The sequence below is a fragment of the Rhinopithecus bieti genome, unplaced genomic scaffold, assembly GCF_001698545.2.
Source record: "Rhinopithecus bieti isolate Rb0 unplaced genomic scaffold, ASM169854v2 scaffold_10614, whole genome shotgun sequence".
Lineage (NCBI taxonomy): Eukaryota > Metazoa > Chordata > Mammalia > Primates > Cercopithecidae > Rhinopithecus > Rhinopithecus bieti.
In genome coordinates this window covers 341,800-369,762 of record NW_016806893.1, presented here as the reverse complement: position 1 = coordinate 369,762, position 27,963 = coordinate 341,800, and the positions used below count along the sequence as shown (strand labels likewise).

At 36.7% G+C, this 27,963-nt stretch overlaps 1 protein-coding gene across 1 annotated transcript in view; it reads left to right on the top strand.

Moving 5' to 3' along the window:
• HACE1 (HECT domain and ankyrin repeat containing E3 ubiquitin protein ligase 1) overlaps positions 1 to 25,660 on the top strand; it is a 218,603-nt gene extending 192,943 nt beyond the window's left edge. The window contains 5 exon segments of the mRNA XM_017878558.1: positions 13,704 to 13,835; positions 19,890 to 19,988; positions 20,270 to 20,340; positions 23,361 to 23,474; positions 24,013 to 25,660. Coding sequence (XP_017734047.1) covers positions 13,704 to 13,835; positions 19,890 to 19,988; positions 20,270 to 20,340; positions 23,361 to 23,474; positions 24,013 to 24,115 — 519 coding nt within the window. The 3' untranslated portion in view covers positions 24,116 to 25,660.
• Positions 25,661 to 27,963: the final 2,303 nt, after the last annotated feature.

The window sequence follows — 27,963 nt, the reverse complement described above, 5'->3', positions numbered from 1 at the left end:
TTTTTTTTTTTTTTTTTTTTTCTGCTTTCTATTTGCTTGGTATATCTTCCTCCATCCCTCTTTTTTGAGCCTTTGTGTCTTTGCAAGTGAAATGGGTCTCCTGAATACAGCACGCTGATGTGACTTGACTCTTTATCCAATTTGCCAGTCTGTGTCTTTTAATTGGGGCATTTAGCCCATTTACATTTAAGTTGTATTGTTATGTGTGAATTTGATCCTGTCATTATGATGCTAGCTGGTTATTTCACCTGTTAATTGATGCAGTTTCTTCATAGCGTCGATGGTTTTTACAGTTTGGCTTCTTTTGCAGTGGCTGGTACCAGTTGTTACTTTCCATGTTTAGTGCTTGCTTCAGGAGCTCTTGCAAGTCAGGCCTGGTGGTGACAGAGTCTCAGCATTTGCTTGTCTGTAAAGGATTTTATTTCTCTTTCACTTATGAAGCTTAGTTTGGCTGGATATGAAATGCTGGGTTGAAAATTCTTTTCTTTAAGAATACTGAATATTGGACCCCACTCTCTTCTGGTTTGTAGGGTTTCTGCAGAGAGATCCGCTGTTAGTCTGATGGGCTTCCCTTTGTGGGTAACCTGACCTTTCTCTCTGGCTGCCCTTAACATTTTTTCCTTCATTTCAACCTTGGTGGATCTGACAATTAATGTCTTGGGGTTGCTCTTCTCGAGGAGTATCTTTGTGGTGTTCTCTGTATTTCCTGAATTTGAATGTTGGCCTGCCTTGCTAGGTTGGGGTTCTCCTAGATAATATCCTGAAGAGTGTTTTCTTTTTTTTTTTTAATTATACTTTAAATTCTAGGATACATGTGTGCAACATGCAGGTTTGTTACATATGTATACATGTGCTGCACCCATTAACTCGTTATTTACATTAGGTATATCTCCTAATGCTATCCCTCCCCGCTCCCTGCACCCCACGACAAGCCCCAGTGTGTGATGTTCCCCTTCCTGTGTCCAAGTGTTCTCATTGTTCAATTCCCACCTGTGAGTTAGAACATGTGGTGTTTGGTTTTCTGTTCTTGCGATAGTTTGCTGAGAATGATGGTTTTAGTTTGCTGAGAATGATGGTTTCCAGCTGCATCCATTTCCCTACAAAGGATGCAAACTCATCCTTTTTTATGGCTGCATAGTATTCCATGGTGTATATGTGCCACATTTTCTTAATCCAGTCTGTCATTGATGGACGTTTGGGTTGGTTCCAAGTCTTTGCTATTGTGAATAGTACCACAATAAACATATGTGTCCATGTGTCTTTACAGCAGCATGATTTATAATCCTTTGGGTATATACTCAGTAATGGGATGGCTGGGTCAAATGGTATTTCTAGTTCTAGATCCTTGAGGAATCACCACACTGTGTTCCACAATGGTTGGAACCAGTTTACAGTCCCAGCAACAATATAAAAGTGTTCCTGTTTCTCCACATCCTCTCCAGCACCTGTTGTTTCCTGACTTTTTAATGGTTGTCATTCTAACTGGTGTGAGATGGTATCTCATTGTGGTTTTGATTTGCATTTCTGTGATGGCGAGTGATGATGAGCATTTTTTCATGTGTCTGTTGGCCGCATAAATGTCTTCTTTTGAGAAGTGTGTGTTCATATCCTTTGCCCACTTTTTGATGGGGTTGTTTTTTTCTTGTAAATTTGTTTTGAGTTCTTTGTAGGTTCTGGATATTAGCCCTTTGTCAGATGAATAGATTGCAAAAAATTTTCTCCCATTCTGTACGTTGCCTGTTCACGAAGAGTGTTTTCTAACTTGGTTCCATTCTTCCGGTCACTTTCAGGCGCACCAGTCCAACATATACTTGGTCTTTTCACATAGTCCCGTATTTCTTGGAGGCTTTGTTAGTTTCTTTTGTTTCTTTTTTTCTCTAATCTTGTCTTTTCACTTTATTTCATTAATTTGATCTTCAATCCCTGATATCTTTTCTCCCACTTGATCAAATCGGCTATCGAAGCTTGTGTATGCTTCACAAAGTTCTCATACTGTGGTTTTCAGCTCCATCAGGTCATTTAAGCTCTTCTCTACACTGGTTATTCTAGTTAGCCATTCATTTTAGCCTTTTTTTCAAGGTTTTTATCTTCCTTGTGATGGGTTAGAACATGCTCCTTTAACTTGGAGAAGTTTGTTATTACCGACCTTCTGAAGCCTACTTCTGCCAGTTCATCAAACTCATTTTCTATCCAGTTTTGTTCCGTTGCTGGCTAGGAGTTGAGTTCCTTTGGAGGCGAGGAGGTGTTCTGGTTTTTGGAATTTTCAGCCTTTCTGCTCTGGTTTCTCCCCATCTTTGTGGTTTTATCTACCTTTGGTCTTTGATGTTGGTGACCTATGGATGAGGTTTTGGTGTGGATGTCCTTTTTGTTGATGTTGATGCTCTTCCTGTTTGTTAGTGTTCCTTCTAACAGACAGGCCCCTTAGCTGCAGGTCTGTTGGAGTTTACTGGAGGTCTACTATAGACCCTGTTTGCCTGGGTATCACTAGCAGAGACTGCAGAACAGCAAATATCGCTGCCTGTTCCTTCCTCTGGAAGCTTTGCTACAGAGGGGCACCTGCCTGTGTGAGGTGTACAGTCAGGCTACACAGGAGTCAGGGACCCACTTGAGGAGGCAGTCTGTCCAGTCTCAGAGCTCAGATGCCGTGCTGTGAGAACCACTGCTCTCTTCAGAGCTGTCAGGCAGGGATGTTTAAGTCTGGAGTAGCTGTCTGCTGGTTTTTGTTCACATATGTCCTGTCCCCAGAAGTGGAATCTAGAGAGGCAGTAGGCCTTGCTGAGCTGCAGTGGGCTCCGCCCAGTTCGAGCTTCCCTGCCTCTTTGTTTATACTGTGAGCATAGAACCTCCTACTCAAGCCTCAGCAATGGCGGACACCCCTCTCCCCACCAAACTCCAGTGACCCAGGTCATTCTCAGACTGCTGTGCTGGCAGCAAGCAAGGCTCCGTGGGCATGGGACCCTCTGAGCCAGGCACAGGAGGGAATCTCCTGGTCTGCCGGTTGCGAAGACCGTGGGGAAAACGGATTATTTGGGCAGGAGTGTACCATTCCTCCAGGTACAGTTAGTCACAAGTTCCCTTGGCTAGGAAAGGGAAATCCCCTGATGCCTTGCGCTTCCTGGGTGAGGTGACACCTTGTCCTGCTTTGTCTCGCCCTCCTTGGGCTGCACCCACTGTCCAACCAGTCCCAATGAATTGAACCAGTCACCTCAATTGGAAATGCAGACATCACCCATCTTCTGTGTCAATCTCGCTGGGAGCTGTAGACCAGAGCTGTTCCTACTCGGCCATCTTGGAAGCGGCTCTTCGATCACTATTTTCAGTGACTGAATTTGTTCTAATGAACTGAAGTAATCGGATTTTTATCAGACTATCAATTCTTATAACTAGTTTGTGACTTTTAAAAGTATATACTGATAAAGAATAAGTTGTTGAAAATGTTGCATCCTTAAAAGTGCCTCTCCTTTCTCTTGTATCTATGTAGTCCTGTAAAAGAAATGTGACATAATTTTGAGTTCCCATTGGAGGAATTTTTTTTTTGTTTTTTGGAGATGCAGTCTCGCTCTGTCACCCAGGCTGGAGTGCAGTGGCACGATCTCGGCTCACTGCAACCTCCATCTCCCGGGTTCAAGTGATTCTCCTGCCTCAGCCTCCTGAGTAGCTGGGATTATAGGCACATGCCACCACACCCAGCTAATTTTTGTATTTTAGTAGACACAGGGTTTCACTGTGTTGGCCAGGCTGGTCTCAAACTCCTGACCTCAGGTGATCTGCCTACCTTGGCCTCCCAAAGTGCTGCGATTACAGGCATGAGTCACCGCATCCAGCCTTGATTCTAGTATTTTATGCCTTCAAAAACTCAGGTGGGAGCAAATATGATTTTCCTAGGATATGCCATCTGTTAGAGATGAAAGATACCCTACTCCAACTGTTATCAGCTCTTTTTAAAAATGTTTATTTTAATTGTAAATGGACAAATTATAGTTGTATTTATGGGACAAAAGTGATTTTGTGTCTTAGGAGTACAGTGTGGATTAATTAAATCAAGCTAATTAACATATTCATCACCTCAACTGTAGTGGACCCTTGGTATCCCTGGGAGTTTGGTTCCAGAATTCTGTTTATCAAAATCCACGGATGCTCAAGTCCCTTTTAGAATGTGGTCTGGTATTTGCATGTAATCTACATACATCCTTCTAATACCTAATACAATATAAATGCTGTGTAAATAGTTGTTATAATGTATTGTTTATGGAATAATGACAAAGCAGAAGGTCTGTACGTGTTCAGTACAAATGTAACCATCCATTTTTTCTCCCTGAATATTCCTGTCTTGAATTTGGTTGAATCCGTAGATGCAGAACCCACAGATACAGAGGGCTGACATTAATCATGTTTTTGATGTTGAGAATATATAAACTTTTAATTATCTTAGAACGAAGTGAGATGATAGGCTTGGTTTATATTTAATGTTTAATCATGCAACTCTTTGTGCCAGTGTTTTATGGACTAATTGTCATCTACATGTGCACACTCTTTCCTTTTAAAAGCATATATGCAATACTTGGAATAGTTATGCAAAGGCCTAAAGTCACTTGGGTACGTTCATAAGCAGTGGAAGTGTAGCTCATGTATTTCTTTTTTTTATTTTCTTCAACTTTTAAGTGCAGGATGTGCAGTTTTGTCACCTAAACGTGTTCCATGGTGGTGTGCTGCACAGATCAACCCATCACCTAGGTATTAAGCCCAGCATCCATTAACTATTCTTCTGGATGTTCTGCTGACCCCCATTCTCCCACTCTGACAGGCCCCACTGTGTGTTGTTCCCTCCCATGTGTCCATGTGTTCTCATCATTAAGCTCCCACTTCTGTAAGTGAGAACATGTGGTATTTGGTTTTCTGTTCCTGCATTAAGTTTGCTGGGGATAATGGCTTCCAGTTCTATGTCCCTGCAGAGGACATGATCTGGTTCCCTTTTATGGCTGTGTAGTATTCCATGGTGTATATGTACTACATTTTCTTTATCCAATCAGTCTATCATTGATGGGCTTTTAAGTTGATTCCATGTCTTTGCTATTGTGAATAGTGCTGGAGTGAACATACATGAACATGTATCTTCACAGTAGAGTGATTTGTATTCATTTGCGTATATACCCAGTAATGGGATTGTTAGGTCAAATGCTATTTCTGCCTCTAGGTCTTTGAGGAATCGCCACACTGTCTTCCATAGTGATTGAACTAATTAATTTACATTCCCACCAACAGTGTAAAACGGTTCCCTTTTCTCTGCAACCTTGCCAGCATCTGTTGTTTTTTGACTTTTTAATAGTAGCCATTCTGACTGGCATGAGATGGTATCTCATTGTGGTTTTGATTTGTATTTCTCTAATGATCAATGAAGTTAAACTTTTTTCCATATGTTTGTTGGCCACATGGCCACTTCTTTTGAGAAGTGTCTGTTTATGTCATCTGCTCACTTTTTAATGGGGTTGTTTTTTTTCTTGTAAATTTCAGTTCCTTGTAGACTCTGATATTAGACCTTTGTCAGATGAATAGATTGCAAAAATGTTCTGCCATTCTATAGGTTGTCTGTTCACTCTGATAGTTACTTTTGCTGTACAGAAGCTCTTTAGTTTAAATAGATGCCATTTGTCAATTTTTGCTTTTGTTGCAATTGCTTTTAGTGTATTCATCATGAAATCTTTGCCTGTGCCTATGTCCTGAATGGAATTACCTAGATTTACTTCTAGGGTTTTTATAGTTTTGGGTTTTACATTTGAGTCTTTAATCCATCTTGAGTTAATTTTTATATATGGTGTAAGGAAGGGGTTCGGTTTTTTTTTTTTTTTTTTTTTTTTTGAGGCGGAGCCTCGCTCTGTCGCCGGACTGGAGTGCAGTGGCCAGATCTCAGCTCACTGCAAGCTCCGCCTCCCGGGTTTACGCCATTCTCCTGCCTCAGCCTCCCGAGTAGCTGGGACTACAGGTGCCCGCCACCTCGCCCGGCTAGTTGTGTATTTTAGTAGAGATGGGGTTTCACCGTGTTAGCCAGGATGGTCTCGATCTCCTGACCTTGTGATCCACCCGTCTCGGCCTCCCAAAGTGCTGGGATTACAGGCTTGAGCCACCGTGCCCGGCCTTGGGTTCGGTTTCAATTTTCTGCACTCAGCCAGCACTCAGCACCATTTGTTAAACAGGGAGTCTTTTCTCATTGCTTTTGTTGAGTTTGTCAGAGATCACATGGTTGTAGGTGTGTGATCTTATTTCTGAGTATTCTGTTCCTTGGTCTATGTGTCTGTTCTTGTACCAGTTCCATGCTGTTTTGGTGACTGTATCCTTGTATAGTTTGAAATCTGGTAGCATGATGCCTCCAACTTTGTTCTTTTTGCTTAGGATTGCCCTAGCTATTTGTGCTCTTTTTTGGTTCCATATGAATTTGAATGTAGTAACTTCTAATTCTGTGAAGAATGCCAATTGTAATTTAATGGGAATAGCATTGAATCTATAAATTACTTTGGGCAGTATGGCCATTTTCACAATCTTGATTCTTCCTATCCATGAACATGGAATGTTTCTCCATTTGTTTGTGTCCTCTGTGATTTCTTTTGAGTAGTGGTTTGTAGTTCTCCTTGAAGAGGTCCTCATTTTCCTTGTTAAGCTGTGTTCCTAGGTATTTTATTCTTTTGGTAGCAGTTGTGAATGGGAGTTCATTCATGATTTGGCTGTCTGCTTGCCTGTTGTTGGTGTGTGGGGATGCTAGCAATTTTTGCACGTTGAGTTTATATCCTGAGACTTTGCTGAAGTTACTTATCGCTTAAGAAGCTTTTTGGCTTAGACGATGAGGTTTTCTAGCTATAGGATCATGTCATCTGCAAATAAAGATAATTCAACTTCCTCTCTTCCTATTTGAATACCTTTATTTCTTTCTCTTGTTTGATTGCTCTGGTCAGAATTTTTAATACTTTGTTGGATAGGAGTGGTGAGAGAGGGCATCCTTGTCTAGTGCTGGTTTTCAAGGGGAATCCTTTCAGCTTTTACCCATTCAGTATGATGTTGGTTATGGGTTTGTCATAGATGTCTCTTACTATTTTGAAGTATGTTCCTTCAATATCTAGTTTATTGAGAGTTTCTAACATGAAAGGATGTTGAATTTTATTGAAGGCCTTTTCTGTGTGTATTGAGATAATCATGTGGTTTTTGTCTTTAGTTCTGTTTATGTGATGAATCATATTTATTGATTTGCATATGTTGAACCAACCTTGCATTGTGGTGATGAAGCAGACTTGATCATGGTGGATAGTCCTTTTGATGTGCTGCTGGATTTGATTTGCCAGTATTTTATTGAGGATTTTTTGCATTGATGTTCATCAGGGATATTGGCCTGAAGTTTTCTTTTTTTGTTGTGTCTCTGCCAGGTTTTGGTATCAGGATGATGCTGGCCTCATAAAATGAGTTAGGGAGGAGTCCCTTCCCCCCCCCCCCCAGTTTTTTGGAATAGTTTCAGTAGAAATGGTACCAGCTCTTTTTTGTATGTCTGGTGGAATTCAGCTGTGAATCCATCTGGTCCTGGGCTTTTTTTTAGTTGGTAGACTATTTATTACTGCCTCAATTTCAGAACTCATTATTTTTGATCTATTCAGAGATTCAGTTTCTTCTTGGTTCAGTCTTGGGAGGGTGTATGTTTCCAGGAGTTTATCCATTTCTTCTAGATTTTCTAGTTTATGTGCATACAAGTATTTACAGTATTATCTGATGGTTGTTTGTTTGTTTATTTATTTATTTTGAGATGGAGTCTTGCTCTGTCGCTCAGTCTGGAGTGCAGTGGCATGACCTCAGCTCACTGCAACCTCTGCCTGCCGGGTTCAAACAATTCTCCTGCCTCAGCCTCCCGAGTAGCTGAGACTACAGGCATGCACCACCATGCCTGGCTAATTTTTTGTGCTTTTAGTAAAGAAGAGGTTTCACCATGCTGGCCTGGCTGTTCTAGAACTCCTGACCTTGTGATCCTGACCTTGTGATCCACCCGCCTTAGCCTCCCACAGTGCTGGGATTACAGGTGTGAGCCACCGTGGCTGGCCAGTTGTTTATATTTCTTTGGGGTCAGTGGTGATATCTTCCTTATAATTTCTGATTGTGTTTATTTCATTCTTTTCACTTTTCTTCATTAGTTTAGCTAGAGGTCTCTCTATTTTATTAATGTTTTCAAAAAATCAGCTCCTGGATTCATTGAATTTTTTTGAAGGGTTGTTTTGTGTCTCTATCTTTTTCAGTTCACTTCTGATCTTGGTTATTGTCTTCTGCCAGCATTGGGGTCTGTTTGCTCTTGGCTCTCTAGTTCTTTAGTTGAGATGTCAGGTAGTTAACTTGAGATCTTTCTAGCTTTTTGATGTGGGCATTTAGTGCTATAAATTTCCTTCTTAACACTGCTTTAGCTGCATCCCAGAGATTCTGGCACATTGTCTCTTTGTTCTCATTAGTTTCAGATAACTTCTTGGTTTCTCCCATAATTTTGTTGTTTACCCAAGAGTCACTCAGGAGCAGGTTGTTCAATTTCTATGTAGTTGTGTGGTTTTGAGTGAATTTCTTAATTGTGAGTTCTAATTTGATTGTGCTGTGGTCTGAGAGACTGTTTGTTATGATTTCATTTCTTTTGCATTTGCCAAGGAAAGTTTTACTTCTGATTATGTGATCGATTTCAGAATAAGTATCATGTGGTGATGAGAAGAATATATATTCTGTTGAATTTGGGTGGGAAGTTCTGTAGATATCTATCAGGTCCAGTTGATATGGAGCTGAGTTCAGGTCCAGAATAATTTCTGTCTTGATGATCTGTCTAATATTGTTAGTGGGGTGTTAAAGTCTCTCACTATTATTGTGTGGGAGTCTAAGTCTCTTTGCAGTTCTCTAAGCACTTGTTTTATGAATTTGGGTGCTCCTGTGTTGGGTGCATATATATTTATGATAGCTCTTCTTGTTGAATTGAACCTTTTACCATTATGTAATGCCCTTGTCTTTTTTTTTTTTTTATCTTTGTTGGTTTAAAGTCTCTTTTGTCAGAATCTAGGGTTGCAACTCCTGCTTTTTTCTGTTTTCCATTTGCTTGGTAAATTTTCCTCCATCCCTTTGTTTAGAGCTTGTGTGTGTCTCTTGAGGATAGCATACTGATGGGTCTTGGCCCTTCATCCAGCTTGCCATTCTTGGTCTTTTAATTGGGGGCATTTAACCTATTTACATTTAACGTTAGTATTGTTATGTATGAATTTGATCCTGTCTTGATGATGCTAGCTGGTTATTTTGCAGGCTTGGTTTATGTGATTGCTTCATAGTGTCACTGGTCTGTGTACTTCAGTGTGTTTTTGTAGTGGCTGGTAACAATTTTTCCTTTCCATATTTAGTTCTTTTTTCAGGAGCTCTTGTAAGGCAGGACTGGTATAACAAATTCCCTCACCTTTTGCTTGTCTGAAAAGGATCTTATTTCTCCTCTGCTTATAAAGCTTAGTTTGGTCAGATATGAAATTCTCAGTTGGAAATTCTTTTCTTTAAGTATGTTGAATATTGGCCACCAGTCTCTTCTGGCTTGCAGGGTTTTCGCTGAGAGGTTTGCTATTAGTCTGATGGGTTTCCCTTTGTAGGTGAGCTGGCCTTTGTCTCTGGCTGCCCTTAACAGCTTTTCTTTCATTTGGGCCTTGGGGATCTGGTGGCCTTGGGGAATCTGATGGGAAGACACATCTGATTATAGGTCTTGGGGTTGATCTTTTTGTGGAGTATCTTACTGGGGTTCTCTGCATTTCCTGAATTTGAATATTAGCCTGTCCTGATAATCTGGGGGAGTTCTATATGATATTCTGAAGTCTGTTTTCCAACTTGGTTCCATTCTCCTTGTCTCTTTCAGATACCCCAATCAGTTGTAGGTTTGGTCTCTTTACATAATCCCATATTTCTTGGAGGTTTTATTCATTCCTTTTTGTTCCTTTTTCTCTAATGTTGTCTGCCTGTCTTACTTTGGAAAGATAGTCTTCAGGCTCTGAGGTTCTTTCCTCCACTTGGTCTGTCCTGCTGTTGATACTTGTGATTTTATTGTGAAGTTCTCATGTTGTGTTTTTCAGCTCCATCAGGTCTGTTATGTTCCTCTCTAAACTGACTGTTGTGGCTACCAGCTCCTGTATTGTTTTATCATGATTCTTAGCTTCTTTGCATTGGGTTAAAACATGCTCCTTTAGCTCAGTGTAGTTTATTATTACCCACCTTCTGAAGCCTATTTCTGTCAATTCAGCCATCTCAGCCTCAGACCAGTTCTGTGCTTTTGCTGGAGAGGCGTTGCGGTCATTTGGAGGAGAAGAGGCACTCTGGCCTTTTGAGTTGTCAGCATTTTTGCATTGATTCTTTCTCATCTTTTTGGCCTTAATCTACCTTTGTTCTTTCAGGTTGCTGACCTTTAACTGAGGTTTTGTGGGGTCTTTTTGTTGATGATGTTGTTTTCTGTTCATTTGTTTTTCTTTTAGTAGTCTGGCCACTTTGCTCTATGTAGGGCTGCTGTGGTTTGCCGGGAGTCCTCTCCAGACCCCAGTTGCCTTGGTTTCTCCCATACCTGGAGGTATCAGCAGAGAAGGCCATGAAGCAGCAAAGATGGCAGGCAGGTCCTTCCTCTGGAGGCTCTGTCCCAGGGGGTAGGTACTTACCTGTTGTTGGCCTGCATGCACCTATAAGAGGTGGCTGGAGACCCCTGTTGGGAGATCTCAACAAGTCACAAGGAATGGGATCAGGGACTTGCCAAAAGCAGCAGTCTGGCTGCTTTTTGGTAGAGCACATGTGCTGCGTTAAATGGGACACTACCTTGTCTGTACTGCCTGTATTCTCCAAAGCTGGCAGGCAGGAGCAGCTGAGTTGACTGAACTCCAGACATGGCGGTCACCCCTTACCCCCGGAGCTCAGTCCTAGTGAGATGCGAAAGCTCTGCCCTTAGAACGCTTAGCCAGTGTATTTCTATACGACATGAACACTTGAAATGTAATGGGTAACAGTAGTGGGTGTTTATAGTAATAATCGTATTGTCAAAATAATATTAATTTGTTTTATTCTGTTTGAAGATGTACTGTTTAGCGAGGCAGGGAAACATTTTAGAAGCAGTTTGACTTAGAGTTTTCCATTAAACACAGCTATCTTTCAACTATTTGAAAAACTCTTATATTACTGAAAAATTAAGGGTTAATGATAGCTAGGATTTCATTATTTTATTGAAAAATAATTTAGTTCAACTGCCATTCACATTTAAATTACTTAATTAGCATGAAGACTGGGATGTGAAGGAACTGATTTTCACAAATTGATATCAATAGCTATGAACTGGGTTACTGAAATACATGTGGAAAATAATAAATACTAAAAGAAATGGAAGGAAAAGTGTGATGAAAGAGTATTATATTTGTAAAAATTAATTTAAAAATAGACTGTAGAAGGAAATAATAGGAATTAATTGGTAAAAAAAAGAATATATACTATTCTGATAGATATGGAATGCGATTAAAATAGGTAACGTTCACATGAGCAATTCATAAATCTTTTATTTTTATGCTTCATGACTTGTTAAGGTCTTCCACAGAGATTATTGAGTCGCACTTTAAGATTGTAAAGCCAGAACCTCTTGGGAAAAAGTCTTTTTAGGGAAGAGTAGGGTCTTTCCTGACATCTTAAAAAACACAGATGCATAATTAATTATATGAAGGGGGCAAAAAACTTTTAGTACATCCAGTGAACAATGTTAGTGAGAGTAGACATAAACTAAAATATAATCATGTGCTAATGCAGATATCACTGCTATAATCACTATAAAATATTTTATATATGTTATTTCTCGGGTTGGACTCTAGAAATTTAGTGTATGTTTCAGTTTGACTGTTGGGTACACATTTTTGTCTCCCTCTCTATAATAACTGCCTGTATGTGACTTGTAGCTGATTAATTCCTATGTAATAGAGAAAAACTTGCACCTTTGGTTGGTGGGAAGTGGGATTTGGGGTGAGACTAGATTGAATAGCAGAGATGGTAGCTTTCCTTGTGTTAAATTGTACAAGAAGCCACACAGGGTTTTGGGAGAGCTGTGAGGAGTCTACTGTGACACTTTTGTAGCTCTGAGGGCTGTGAAGAGTTCATAGCTAGCAGTCATATAGAACTTGCTGGCTCAGTGCCTTTTTTTTTGGTCTTTTTTCCCCGTTTTTTTTTTTTTATTGGGTTTTGTTTGTTTGTTTGTTTGTTTTTGAACAGAGCATCAGATGAGTGCCAAAAAAAGAATAAAGGAAGAAGGCTAAAACAGACTTTCTTCCCTGTTAGGGTCTTAATTCCTAGTAGGTGGGAGCTATATACCTGCTACAGCATATTGTTTTTAACTCACAAAGTTTCACTTATAATGATTTAAAAACTATATAAATGATAACATCTCATAGTTTATATATGTATACACACACATACTCTTTCTCTCTGTATATAATTCATTTTGTTCTAAGCCAAAATACAGTTTTTAAATTACCAGTTAATTTTTTTTATTTTTTTTCCTTAAGAGACAGGATCTTGCCCTGTTGCCTGGGTTGGAGTGTGGTGGCATGGTCATAGTTCACTGCATACTTGAACTCCTAGACTCAAGCAATGTTTCTACCTCAGCCTCCCCTAGTAACTGGGAGTACAGGCATGTGCCACCATGCCCTCTGCTTATTACCAGTTAAATTTTAAGTAACAATATTTTCTATGGTTATGATGTATATTAAAATAAAATGGGTGAATACATAGCTTACCTTAACTCAGAATTAAATTGGCTATGCTACAAAGAGCCATTTTATCAAGTTCTAAGTATGTGTTAAGTGAATTTGATGATGGTGTGCATTCATTCATGACATACTTTTTGAATACTTTCAAAGTGGCAGCCACTTTTTAGGAGTTGCTATATATCCGGGTAAAACAAAGCCCCTGTGTGCAGAGAGATTACATTCTAATGAGACATTTCAGTGAGAATGACCTAGAAGTATAAACACACTGGGGCCCGGACAAGTTTGTGTTTTGGAAATAGCCAGAAGGCCGGTGAAACTAGACTTAAGTGAATGAATGAACTAGGGGGAGAATGAAAGAAGTGAGATCAGAGAGCAAAGCAGAGGCCAGATCATTTAGGGCCTTAGAGACTAGGAAAGGAATTTGGATGTTACTCCAGATGTCATGAGAAGTCATTATAGGGTTTTAAGCAAGAGAGTTGCCTGATCTGAGATATTTACATATACATACACACACACACATACATATCTGTGTGTATATATACATATATATATTTTTAAATCACTCTGGCTAAGATGTGGAGAAGCATCAGTACAGGGGCAAAAATGGAAACAGGGACATCAGCTGTTGCAGTAATTCAGATGAGAAGTAATGATAGCTTGGACCAGTGTGCTGAAATGAAGGTAGTGAGGCAAGGTCAGATTGAGAGTATTTTTTTAAAGGTAAATCTGATAGTATCAGCTGAAATAGGGTGTGAGAGAAGTCATGGATGATTGATTCCCTAGAATTTTTGCCTGAACAGCTTAGTGAATGGTGGCTTGCTGATTTGCTGAGATGTATGAGTGTTGGTGTCAGTTTTAATTTAAATCTTTACCTCTTAAATAAGAAATGTATTAACATTAAGTATGTAAAATATTTTTTAAAAGTCATTATGAAAACTTCTTTTTCAATAGGCGGAGTACGTCCAGCTTGTTACTGAACTTCGAATGACAAGAGCCATTCAGCCTCAGATCAATGCCTTTTTACAGGGCTTTCATATGTTCATTCCACCCTCCCTCATACAGCTTTTTGATGAATATGAATTGGTAAGGAAAAACATCAGTTCTTATGTTGTAACACAACAACACAAAACTCTAGTGATGTAATTCAGAAATAATTGTGGAGTACTATAATGAATGAAATAATGTATAAATGAGAAAAAATGGTTTAATGTCCATTTTTAGAGATTTGATATAAAATTTATGGATGTGCCTTCTCTTAAGCTTAATAACCAGATAAGCAATTCCTTAATGTGAAGTGAGGTGAGGTGGTGACAAACTAAAATGGAATATATTCCTATTTCTTCTATATGGGAGATGTTGAAGGCCAGTCTTCCTATATGTGCAGTATTCTATATTATTTCTGAATTTTTTATTTGATCACATGACATAAAGGGCGCTGATACTAACTTCTTAAACTTCTAAAGAGAATTAAGAAGGTTTTTCTTATTGTATAGTATTTTCTTCTCCAGTTTCTTATATTGCCATATATATAATTTTATAGTTATTTATTTCAAACCTATAGAGTCCATTGTCTTTGCTGTCCTGTACTCCCTAATGAATGTTTTGTTTTGCTACTTTAATTTGCCTTTATTGTACTGTGATCCAACAGGATTTCTAATTTTATATGATTTTTGTTGCATTTTCTCCATTTTCTTTTCTCTTTAGTTTTGGTAATTTGGAGAATTATTTTAAACTCTTTGAGTTGTCTAAATCTAAATAAAGCACAGTATTTTAAATAGAATATAGTTGCTTTCTTATCTAAAAAAATATAATTTGCAATAGTAAGTCCCAGATCAGTGGAAATATTTTATTTAGTTTTTATTCTGTCTCAGAAAATTAGTTTTACCTTATGCCTTTCATTTTAGTATATGGATACAGATACTAATATATACCTTTAATTTTACATATGTATCAGTATTTTAAATTTATCATTCATAGTATATGTTAGCAGTGAACAAAATTTGCTAATTAATTTTGAAGTCCACTGTGATTTAGTTTCATTAAATGTAAGTTTTGAGGTTTTTTTGATTGTTTTTTAGCTGTACAGTTAATGGCTTCAGTTAGCGTAGATTCATCTAGTTTTTATGTAACAGTAGAAGTTATTTTCAGCATTTAAAAATGGAGGACTATTCGAGCTGTTATATTATCAGACCTGACTGAAATCTGACTTTTCCTGTACTGTGCTTGGATTAAATTAGCCTTTTGAAATTCAAAACAGAGAATTAATTATTTGCTGAACCTTTATGTATGTAAAAAACAAATAGCAACAACAAAAATAATTGATGAAAGCTTTGCCTTATAATTTACTGATATCAATAAATTTATAAAACTTTGAATTATAATATACATGCAGAAAAGGACACACATCATAAATGTATAGCTTGATAAGTTTTAACAAACTGAACATACCCATGAAATTAACACCCAGATGAAGAAACAGAAATCCTAGCACCCCGTATGTCACTCTGTCATCCCCCTCCAGTCATTCTCCCACTTTAACAGTAACCATTCTCTTGACTTCTAAAATCATAGATGAGATTTGCGTATTTTAGAACTATGTAAATAGAATTTATCTGGCTTTCTTAGCTCAACTTTTTTTGTGTGGGAATCATACATATTGTTGCATGCAGTTGGTAATTTGTTCATTTTTATTGCTGTATAGCATTTCAGTTTCCTTTAGTCTTTTCTATTCTTGATGAACATTTAGTGGGTACTTTTCAGTTTCAGGCTCTTTGAAGTACTGCTGCTACAAACATGCCTTTAGGAAAACCTAAGTATGCATTCTGTAGGTTATATGCCTTGGAGTGGAATTGCTGGGACATAGGCTGTGCATGTATCCCATTTCAGTAGATACGAGCAGATAGTTTCCCAAGTGATGCATCAATTTACACTCCCATTAGTAGGTGTGAGAGTTCTGGGTGTTCTGCATTCTCACTAGCATTTGATAATTTTCCATCTTTTTCATTTCCTTACTGGTAATTCAGTAGTGGTCTTTCCTTGAGATTTTAATTTGTATTTATTTGGTAGCTAATGAAGTTACACACCTTTTATGATTACAGCCATTTGTGTACTCTGTTTTCAAAGTGTCTATTTAAGTAATTTGTCCATTTTTCTATTGTGTTTTCTGTTTTTTTTTTTCTTTTTACTGACTTGTAGGACTCTTTATGTATTCTTTTATAAGAGTCTTTTGTTAGATATATGTATTATGAATATTTTCTACTCAGATCTTTTCAGTGCATAAAAATTTTGGGGTTTAACATAATTCAGTTTATCAGTTTTTTTTTTTTTTAATGGAAGAAACTTTTGTGTCTTTTTTAAGAAACTGTTTCTTTCTCCAAGGCTGTGAAGATGTTTTCTGTGTTTTCTTTTAAAAGCGTTATTCCTTTATCTTTCACATTTAGGTCTGTTACTGGTAAGTTTTTAATTGTGGCTCTTAAACATTAAAATTTAGATCAGGATTCCTGGTTTGTCTTGAACTCTGACTTTACTAAGTTGAGCTGATTCACATTTGGCAAGAGCAACATTGTAGGCATGGTCTTGATTTATGCAGTGATAATAATTACTATTAAGCGTTTAGTATTTGCCAAGTATTTTATATGTATTAATTTTAAAAACGCACAAAAAATCTCTTGAGATGAGTACGATTGTCCCCATTTTACAGATGAGAAAACTAGGCCAAAGAAGATACGGAACTTGTTCATGGTCACAGAGCATGTGTTAGCGGTAGGCTATGAACCCATGTTCGCTGACCTCAGATCTCATCGGTGTTTTCAGTCTGCTTCTTGGTGGCATGAGTAATCAGAGGGACTTGACTTCAGAACCTTTTGTGTGACTTTGAGTCTTTCATAGGGGAGTGCTATGCTACACTGAGAACGGAAACTTGTAAAAAATTTGGTGCAAACGTCTAAGCTAGATGTGCATCTGAGTTAAAAGATTCAGGTTAAATTCTAGAGTTTTAGTGAGGAGAAGGTATCGAATAGCTCCAGTGTACTGAACTGGAGGTATAGTCATCCATTGTAGATAGAAGGCAGTCCTAAGTCAAGAGATGAGTATGGACTGTTCTTCCATACTGTGCTGCTTGTGAATTTATCCATGAAAGAACCAGAATAGGCCGGGCGCCGTGGCTCAAGCCTGTAATCCCAGCACTTTGGGAGGCCGAGACGGGCGGATCACGAGGTCAGGAGATCGAGACCATCCTGACTAACGCGGTGAAACCCCGTCTCTACTAAAAAAATACAAAAAACTAGCCGGGCGTGATGGCGGGCGCCTGTAGTCCCAGCTACTCGGGAGGCTGAGGCAGGATAATGGCGGAGCCTGCAGTGAGCTGAGATCCGGCCACTCCACTCCAGCCTGGGCGACAGAGCGAGACTCCGTCTCAAAAAAAAAAAAAAGAACGAACCAGAATATAAAAACGTTGAGTCATGCAATGCTGGGTAAGCTGATGGCTATGAATACTTGCATGATTCAGTTTCTAACTATTAGTATGAGTTATATAACTTACAGTTCCAACAGATGAATTCAGTTATTTTGTTTTAAAAAAATGATTGGGACTTAAAATTTTTATTATATGTACTTTTTATTCTGGAATTCTCATTTCATCTATTTGTTTTTGGTCAATTTAGTAACTTTTTTTGCCCAGTTGTTAGGTGGAATAATAAAGATCCTTTCATCCTCTTCTTCAAAAAAAAAATTGTAACAATTAATGTGATATTCATGAAGTGCTTCAAATTTCTTCAGAGAATGTAGTATTAGTCATTTTTATTCATAATTATGAATAATGAAAACATACTTAATATTATTAAAAGCTTATCTTCAGCCTAGAAGGGAAAAGGATTAAACTCATGAATTGTAAGACATGCGTAAAGCTTATCCCACTCCCTTTTAGCAAACCTGTATCAGAGTCCTGCCAGGGAACAGAATTTCTCCAGATGGTTCAAATATTGAAACTTTAACAAAGGGACTATTACAGAGATATGGGCAGTGTTAAGAATAAACAAGGTCTAGTGAGACATCCACAGACTGGCAACAGGGAAAGCCTTTATCATCCCTAGGACTGAAGAGACAGGTAGAGGAATTACTGTGAAGAGCCCCATGGGAGCCTGAACCGCCAAGGAGGGCCCACCTGGTGGTAGCCATACTTGAGAAGCCATAGCTACTGCAAAGAGGTGCTGAAGCAGTGGGGGAGCAGAGAGTACCCTCACCTCCAAACTAACTGCCTGTGTTTCCCAGGTTCCAAACCCAATCCAAAGCCAGCTGGCAAGAGAACCAGCAGGCAAAGCAGCCAGTCTGCAGTGCAAAGGAAGCTAGAGAATGTATTTGGGGGTGGTCAATGTAGACTAACTAGACTGTCTTCATCTAGAAAGAGGATTCTATAATACTGTTACTAGGAGGACTAAAACACACCCTATACTAGCAGTTCTAAAACTTTTTGGTCTTAGGACCCCTTGCAACAAAAGAGTTTTTGTTTATGTGGGTTATGTCAATCTATATTTACTGTACTTGAAATTAAAACAGAAATGTAAAATATTTTATTCACATAAAATAATCTATTATTATGTTAATATAGAGAACATTTGAAAACTAAAATTGCATTTTCTAGAACAAAACAAATAATGGGAAGATTGGTACTGTTTTACAGTTTTGCAAATTTCTTTAATGTCTAGCTTAATAGAAGACAATGGGCTCTTATAACTGCTTTTGTGTATAATCTGTTTTGATATGTTGTTTGGTTGAAATATATGAAGAAAATCCAACCTCATACAGATAAGTTGGAAAAGGGAGAACCTCATGGACCCACAGAAAAATCTCGGAAACCCTCAAGAGTTCTCAGATGTTGCCTTATATCAATCTTATTTAAGGTACAAGGTCAGCTATATGTTATGAGTAGTTACTATAGGAGACATGATTTTGAATCACACTGTATCTACATCCCTGTAATAAGAAATCCTGGCTGGGTGCAGTGGTTCACACCTGTAATCCCAGCACTTTGGGAGGCTGAGGTGGGCGGATCACAAGGTCAGGAGATCGAGACCATCCTGGCTAACATGGTGAAACCCCATCTCTACTAAATATACAAAAAAATTAGCCGGGCGTGGTGGCGGGCGCCTGTAGTCCCAGCTACTCGGGAGGCTGAGGCAGGAGAATGGCGTGAACCCGGGAGGCGGAGCTAGCAGTGAGCCGAGATCGCACCACCGCACTCCTCCGGCCTGGGCGACAGAGCAAGACTCCGTCTCAAAAAAAAAAAAAAAAAAAAAAAAATCCTGATGGATTTTCTGGCTCATCAGTGTAAAGTGTAGGCCAATCATTGCCTCCCCTGTCTATGTAAGCATATCTAACTGTGAAATATGGACTGATTCAGAGAAGTGGACAGGCTCTTTTCATGTCCTCTTTTCCCTTGGAAAACAAAAAGGCAAATACTTTGCCGTTCTTAATTTCATTTTTACTTACATGATTGAGAAGTTGTGTCTTTGATTATCTTCCTGTATGAAAGAAACCTATCAAGTCATTAGGAAAATTGCATTTTTTTTTGACTTTGGAGAAAATTGACTTTAAAGGATCCAAATTATTCCAGAAGAGAATTCCTAAAAGGCCTAAATATTTTTTAAAATCATAACTATTTTATATTACCTCCTTTTCCTCATGATAAAGATTTCTTGATGCTTTTCTGCTTGTTTAGTCAAGTATTTATTCAGGTCTTTGTTGTCACTTCCATGTTGAGAATACTGTCTTCTTACAGAAGTTAACAAATTTGCAAAGAGTTGTAAAAATATAAAGTAAATCAAAGATGTTCATAAAACTTTTGCACACATAAACTGTTGTTGCATATGTTCACACATAAACATATAAACTATAATCTCTTATGTTTTAATGAAGTTGTGTCAATGTGGAAACATCTCCACATCTTACAATATTTGAGATTATCAGCGTCAAGAATTTTCTCTCATGTAATGCTTGTTATTGGATGACATGCAGGAACTGTCACAAAAATGTATCAGTTTCATGTGGGATTAGTTTCTAATTAAGGCAAATTTACCATTTAAATGTAATAACTTTTTTCCCTAAAGAAAATTATTGAAATATTTCTCTTCTTCCCCCAAGGAGCTACTGCTTTCTGGCATGCCAGAAATTGATGTGAGTGATTGGATAAAAAATACAGAATACACAAGTGGCTATGAAAGAGAAGATCCAGTTATTCAGGTAAAATTTCTCTAGAGCTTAGAATGAAGTTAAGTTTTGCCGTTTAATTTTGTAAGCTTTTCAGCACTATTGAATGAAAACTTACATTAATTAACAAAGTAAAGTGTTTCCCCAAATTATTCTTGTGGGAACAGTGCATATGAAAGCTTTGCATGAAATCATTTTTGGTAAACGACTTTCATAGAATAAAATGTGCTTTATGAAGATTACATATTTCTCTGGTATTGAGAAGTCTGCAGTTGCTGTGAAATATGAGCTAACTTTTTTGTTGTTGTTGTTAGTGGTTCTGGGAAGTTGTGGAAGACATTACTCAAGAGGAGAGAGTTCTTCTCTTGCAGTTTGTTACTGGCAGGTAAGCAGTATTTTTATGATAATAAGGAAATAATTTAATGTATTCTGCTTTTAATGGCTTAGAGATAACTCAAATGAGGAGTTATTACTCTGAATTGTCAGTAACTTACCACCCTTTCCACTGTTTTAGATATTAAAGATTTATTTTGGTATTAAAGATAAGACATTTATAGTAGTGATCAATCATGTTTATTTGATATATTAAAAAGGATCGCCAATTAGGACTATTAGTATATTGCACTTTATAATTTGGAAATCTTTTTGCTCTGCAGGTTGGTCAAGGATAGTAGCCAAATGTTTAATATTTGTATATTGCTGGTTTGGTTTAATAGTAAGGCAGTTCAGTTTATCCTGGGTAACTCATACACATACTCTATGTTACCCATACACAACAGTTTTTCTGTAATTCAAAGTAAACTTTAAAGTGTCAAGATTCATGGCCTAAAAATTAATTTGTGGTACCATACTTCTCTGAAAAGTTCACTTTTGAAACCAGTTAAATATAATAGATATTAGAAAACTAGATGATTTAACCATCTTTTAGCTTATATTTCTGAAAGATTTAAAAAAAAAGTCTGATTTTCATTTTGGATAACAGAATTTTATCTTCTATTTATGAAAATGTAGTTTAGTTTTTTTCGTTATAAATGTACATATTTCTCCTAGGAAAGTTAGAAAACAAAGTTAGAATAAGAAAAACCACAGTCCTTCAGCCATAACCACTATAAAAAATTTGATATATTTACTTCTTTGTTTTTTCTGCATATTTAAAAACCATAATTGTGAATATGTATCTATATAAAATACATATATATATATTTTTGTTTTTTGAGACAGTGTCTCATTGTGTCCCTCAGGCTGGAGTGCAGTGGCTTGATCTTGGCTCACTGCAACTTCCGCCCCCTGGGTTCAAGCGATTCTGCTACCTCAGCCTCCCAAGTAGTTGGGAGTACAGGCACCTGCCACCACGCCTGGCTAATTTTTGTATTTTTTTAATTTTTAGTAGAGATGAGGTTTCACCATCTTGGCCAGGCTGGTCTTGAACTCCTGACCTCATGATCCACCCGTCTTGGCCTCTCAAAGTGCTAGGATTACAGGCGTGAGCCACCATGCCTGGCCTATAATTTTTAAGATCCAAATTTTTTTTATTTTAAAAGTAGTGTTTAATCATTGTAGAAAATTTGGACAATGGAGAAAATAGGAGAAAATTAAAATCCTTAATNTTTCTAATGTATAGTTAGAAAAATAGTTGGGGCCACACTATAGATCTAATTTTAAAGAATAAATTAATAGTCTGGGCACGGTACTTCTCTTGCAGTTTGTTACTGGCAAGTAAGCAGTATTTTTATGATAATATGGAAATAATTTAATATATCCTGTTTTTATGGCTTAAAGATAACTAAAATGAGGAATTATTACTCTGAATTGTCAAAAACCCTTTCCACTGTTTCAGGTATTAAAGATTTATTTTGGTATTAAAGATAAGACATTTATAGTAGTGCCTGTAATCCTGGCACTTTGAGAGGCTGAGGCGGTCAGGTCACTTGAGCTCAGGCGTCTGTTTTTTTTGTTGTTGTTGTGGGAATTCTTTATATGTTCTCGATATCAATTTGGTGTCATATTCAATAAATCATTGCCAAATCCGGTGTTATGAAGCTTTTCCTTTACATTTTCTTCTAAGAGTTTTATAGTATTAGCTCTTACATTGAGGTCTTCAATCCATTTTGAGTTAGTTTTTAAGTTACTTAGTGTAAAGTAAGGGTCCAACTTCATTTTCATTGTGGTGAATATTCAGTTTTCCCAACACATTTCGTTGAAAAGACTGTCTTTTCCCCTTTGAATGTTGTTGGCACTCTAGTTGAAACTCATTTCATTATTTATGTGAGGGGTTATTTCTGGCCTCTATTCTATTCTACTAGTTCATATGTCTCTTTACTTGGCAGTATCACACTATTTTGATTACCACAGCTTTGTAATAAGTTTTGAAATCAGGATATGTGAGTCTGCCACCTTTGTTCTTTTTTTTTCTAGACTGTTTAGGCTATTTGAGGTTCAACTTTGTTTTTAGGTGAACTAACCTATGCTTTATTTTATAAATCATATTTTTAAGAAAGTATTTTAAATTATTCAGATGTTTGCAAGTATATATTTAGTAATCTATACACTAAATGTTCCTTTGTCATTATTCTAATTTATCCAAAAAGCACTACAGCACCTCATTTTAAAAGCAATAGAATGTTTTTTAGTATCAGTTTAATCATGGTACATACACAGGCTAACTTTAGAAGAAATATTAATTTTATTTTTGATGTATGTAGAACTTGAGAAGTTGTAATTACATCCTCTACAGTCATGTACCCAAGATTAAATTTTCTACTGATGTGTTATGCATTATATGTTAGCCTTCCTGTGGCCTCTTTATGTTAGGTGATGTTTGAAAAATATGTTTGATATTCTGAATATCAAATCAAAGAGGAACATAAAGAATTTTCAGTTTTCCACTATGAAAACAAAACAAAAAACCTTTAGGGCCTAGATATTTTTCACAAACAAGGAAATCATTTGGATTACATGTCAGAGCATTTATTGCTTGAATTAATCAATCAAATATTAATCTATTAACAATTTAATGAATGTCTACTCCAGGCATTTTGCTAGCCCCAGGGATATAGATGTAAATATGACTTGTTTGGACCCTCAAATAAGCCCCACTTCAATAAAGAGCCACATGAAAGCAAATAATTGTAAATGTAGCATGCTAAATGCAATATTGAGGTATGTGCTGTGGCCAGTTGCAAGCGTAGTGTAGCTATGGAAATGTGGAGGGGTGTCTCCATGGAAGCTTGCTAACTAATCACAAAGCAATTTACAGTAATGAGTTGGGGTTTTGTAGACTAAAAAATGTCATGTTGTCATTGTCCTAGAGTTGGATATATTTCTACCCTAACTTAGAACTTGAAATTTATCTGTCACGAATATCTTTCTTTCATGATTACAATGTATTAAGATACAAACTCTTAGTTCCAGGGTCCCACATGGTGGGTTTGCTAATATCATGGGTGGAAGTGGATTGCAAAACTTTACAATCGCTGCTGTGCCATATACTCCAAATCTTTTGCCAACTTCAAGCACATGGTATGTTGAATTGGTTTATTTAAATGCTTTACAAATTGTTTTGATTAATTTTGAATGATCAGAGGTCTAACTGTTGCTGCATTGAGAAGAAAACCTCAGCTGTGATCTCTCTCTAGGATTTTGGAATCATTGATAACTAATTATGTAGTTTTTTGTGCCCCTGTTTTTGGGAGGGAAAATGTTTGAGGAAACCGTAATTCCCTACAATTTAATTGACTATAGTTCAAGTATCACCGAAGTTACACTATCATAAGTAGCACTGAGTTACACACCATCACTTCAAACTAAATTGCCCTATTGCTTATTTATTTTAAGCTGAAAAGAACTTACTTTCTTCCACTGCATTTGCATGCTGAAAGAAACTGCAATGCAGCAGATTTTTTCTTCTTTTTAAATACCACTTTAGGGTTTTTCAATTTGAATGCAAATTTGAGAGGATGGTTTTATGTTAATTTTGAATAGTGTTTTAACTTCTAGACAAAACAATCAGAAATTTTATAGATTTCCTGTTTAATGGTGGTGTATTTTTCTTTTAAAGCATCAACATGCTCAAGTTACCTGAATACCCAAGTAAAGAAATACTCAAGGACAGACTTCTTGTGGCACTACATTGTGGCAGCTATGGTTACACAATGGCATAATGAAGTCTGCAAAACTCATCTGACTGCTGATGCACAATTCAGAATGGCAGAAGTAATTTGGGAAAATGTCAACAAAAAAGCAGCCTAAATGCAACCCATAGGCAGGGCTGATGCTTCAAATTTATAAAAGATCATCAGGTTTTCTGTTTCTGTCTTTTCCCTTTTATGTTTTCTCTGTTTGTGATACAATTAGAAAATATAAAATCACAATAGATTTTATTTTTTAAAATGCTAATTGAAAGTAGTAGAAACTGTCCTTTTTCATAATTAATTTTATCCAAGATTGTATTAAGGCAAAATCTGATTCTACATTCCACCTCTGCTGTGTAACTGTCTTGTTAAAAGGAGGTTTTCTCCTAATTTCTGATGTATTATATGAGGTCATCCAGCTGGTATGTTCTTTTGCATGTAAAGTGCCATTTATATTTTAGAAAACTATTGTATAGAATGGATTAATTTAGATTGTCTATAAAGTCACAAATATGTATTTTCCCACAGTGTATTCTATATCGCAATGATTTTTTTAGCATTTTAATATTTTAATACACATTGTAAAATTTAGACTGATACTAACAGTTGAAATGACATCTGATTTATATATTAAAGCTTACACTATATTGTATGAATTATTTACATCTTTCAGTGGCCAGTTTTCCATATGTACATATTATGTCTCAATGTTTTTCTTATGCCTCATTTTAATTTATAATGAAGGTAAAATTAAAATGTATTTTACTACATTTATTTTCATTACTTTTATCTGTGAGCTTTGACACATCTGAAAAAGTAATCTGATGTGCAAATTATAATTTAAATATGTTAATTTTTTTACTTCTTAAATTTGCTTTTCGTCATTAGATTGTCAAGTTCACGCGATATGTGCCTAATATCACTTGGGTGTTGGGTTTTTGAATTTTTGGGTAATCAGTTTTATTTTGAAAAGACAGACTTGAATAGTTACAGCATATGTTTGAACAGGAAGTAGGAACATGCATACACGAAGAAATGCTAACGGAAGGGTTTGTAATGCTTAGGATCTTCCCTTGGAAACTAAAAATAGTATATTAATGACATTACTGTAGAATGACATATGCAAATTTTCTCATAAGCAGTCATTATGTTTGTCAGTAATGTTTGAGAGACATGTAAGTTGAAAGTTTTGCTAAATTATAAAGCTCCTTTAATACATTGGTTTTGGTTCTCTTGTCTTTTCTAAATGTTAACAAAATATATCTTAACGGATTACATGAAATTTAGCAATTATTTAAAATTTACCATTAGCTCTAAAATTAAGATGCAGATGCTTTATTTATAGTAACTGAAGCTAATAATGTTTTATGTTTTGATTTTTTGAAATTTAATTGTAGAAGTCACTGCCTTCTGAGTTTTCAAATAGATAACCACCTTTAATATTATATTGCTTATAATACTAATGTTTACAGATATGTTTCTGTTTATAACCATACAATACATTGACTCTGTCATATTAGTTTTTTTGCAAGTAGTTATGTAAAAGAGATAGATAATAAAATATTAAATAACTGAGTGTGGTGGCTTATGTCTGTAATCTCAGCATTTTGAGAGGCTGAGGTGGGAGAACTGCTTAAACCCAGGAGTTCAAGACCAGCCTAGACAATGTAAGAAGCCCCATCTCTACAAAAAATAAAAATAAGCTGGACATGGTGGCATATGCCTGTGGTCAGAAGGCTAGGTGCGAGATCGCTTGAGCCCAGGAGGTCAAGGCTGTGATGAGCCATGATTGTGTGACTGCATTCCAGCCTGTGAGACTTTGTCTCAAAAAAAAGAAAAAAAAAATATATATATATATATACACACACACACACACACATATATATATACACACACATATATATAAGTATTTTAACCATGAATTTGAATAGTTTAAAATACAGATCTGGTTATTTCAGGATTTATTTTTTCACATTTTAAGAGTGTAGTTAATATAAAGAGATTTTACAAAGTTTAAAATACTATTTAGAGGTAGCATCTTTCTAATTTACTCCATTCTCACAATTTCTTCTGTATATGTAGATGGATATGTTGAATGCAAGGTAGTATAGAAAAATGATTAGATTTTCACCTTTGGGAAAACCAAGATTATATTAATAGGAAAATGACTCAATTCTTAAAACATGGTAGTTTCATATAAGGAAGAAAACAAAACACTCGAAAAGAATATAATACAGGGAATGTACAGGAAACTGATTAATGAAAATATCTGGGTGGAGTAGATTAAGTATCCAAATAGTTTGAGGGGATAGTTATTAACCACATAGTTAATAAAATCCATTTTCGAGTTAACCCCAAAACAAAATGTAATAGAAGGAAATCCCAGCTTGGAAATGATCTGCTGAACACAGCCTCTACTGTTCAGGCAGTCTTTTGCGTATCGGGGAAACGTTAAAGGGTAGGTCACAAGTTGGAGGCCCAGTGGATGATTCCTACTCACCTGTTTTGTTTGTCATACTGTCTGTAAAATTTTGAATGAGTTACCAACATTTTACAAAACCTGAAGATTTCATGCAGAAGTCAGGAGTTTTGGGTCCTTTTGAGCAATGAGACAATTTGACAATATTGGGTGCATGGGTGCGTATTCCTACAATGCATTTTTAGTACTCTGGAATTGAGTAAATGCTGTTGCTTTGAATAACTAAATGCCCTATCCAGCTTGCCATTTCCTCTTCTCTCTCACTCCCCTCTATTTTCTCCCGTTTTTTTTTTTTTTTTTTTTTTTTTTTCTTAGTACTCTGTTGCCCAGGCTGGAGTGCAGTGGCATGATTTTGGCTGACTGCAAACTCCACCTCCTGGGTTCAAGTGATTCTCGCTCCTCAGCCTCCTGAGTAGCTGGGATTTTAGGCATGCACCATCACACCCGACTAATTTTTGTTTTTTAGTAAAGACGGGGTTTCAGCTTGTTGGTCTGGCTGGTCTTAAAGGACCTCAAGTGATCCGCCCGCCTCAGCGTCCCAAAGTGCTGGGATTATGCCACCACGCCTGACCAGTTTGCCATTTTCTTATTAGCCCAGCATGCTTTACGACTCTATGTTATCTTCCTGGCCATTGAAAGCATTGGAGTCTGCTTTAAAGAATCTATCTTTATCAGAAATATTCCCTTGGATTGTAAATTGGTACAGATTGTTGGGAAGACAATTTGGTAGCACCACCAGATTTTTTCAATGTACGCATAGTCTTTGACACAAAAATTCTAAGAATTTCTATCTTAGGGATCCACTTGTTCATGTATATAAGGATATTTGTCCAATAATACTGAAGCCGTGTTTATGATAGAGGAAAACAGAATAACTTCAGTGTCTATCGGTAGGGGGCTGACTAATAATGTGTCACGATCATAGAATAGAATACTAATTAGTATGTACAAAGAATGAAATGGATCAATACATACTGATATGTAAATGTTTCTAAGGTATGAGTGAAATAAAGTATATAGAAGAATGACTAATGTGAAATAAAATATATATGGGATTATGGGCAACAAATATTTCTCGGGAGGTGAATAAGAGGCTTGCTCTACCTGGGAATGAGTTGTATAGTGGGATGGACTTTTCCCGCTTCATAACTTTTTTTTCCCTGTTTTCTAAATCATATAGCTGTGTTATTTTCTGTATTTTATATATATATATATAAACATTCACTATCTTTAATCCAGAAAAGAAGTATCATTAATAGGTTTTTTGAATCTATAAAGTGCCATAAACAGTATTTTATGTAGTGATAAACAGTATTTTCATAATCACAAAACTTACAATTTTGTTTAATGTGTTTATTTAAGACAAGTTTAGTTAAACTCTTTGTAAACAGTTAAAAAA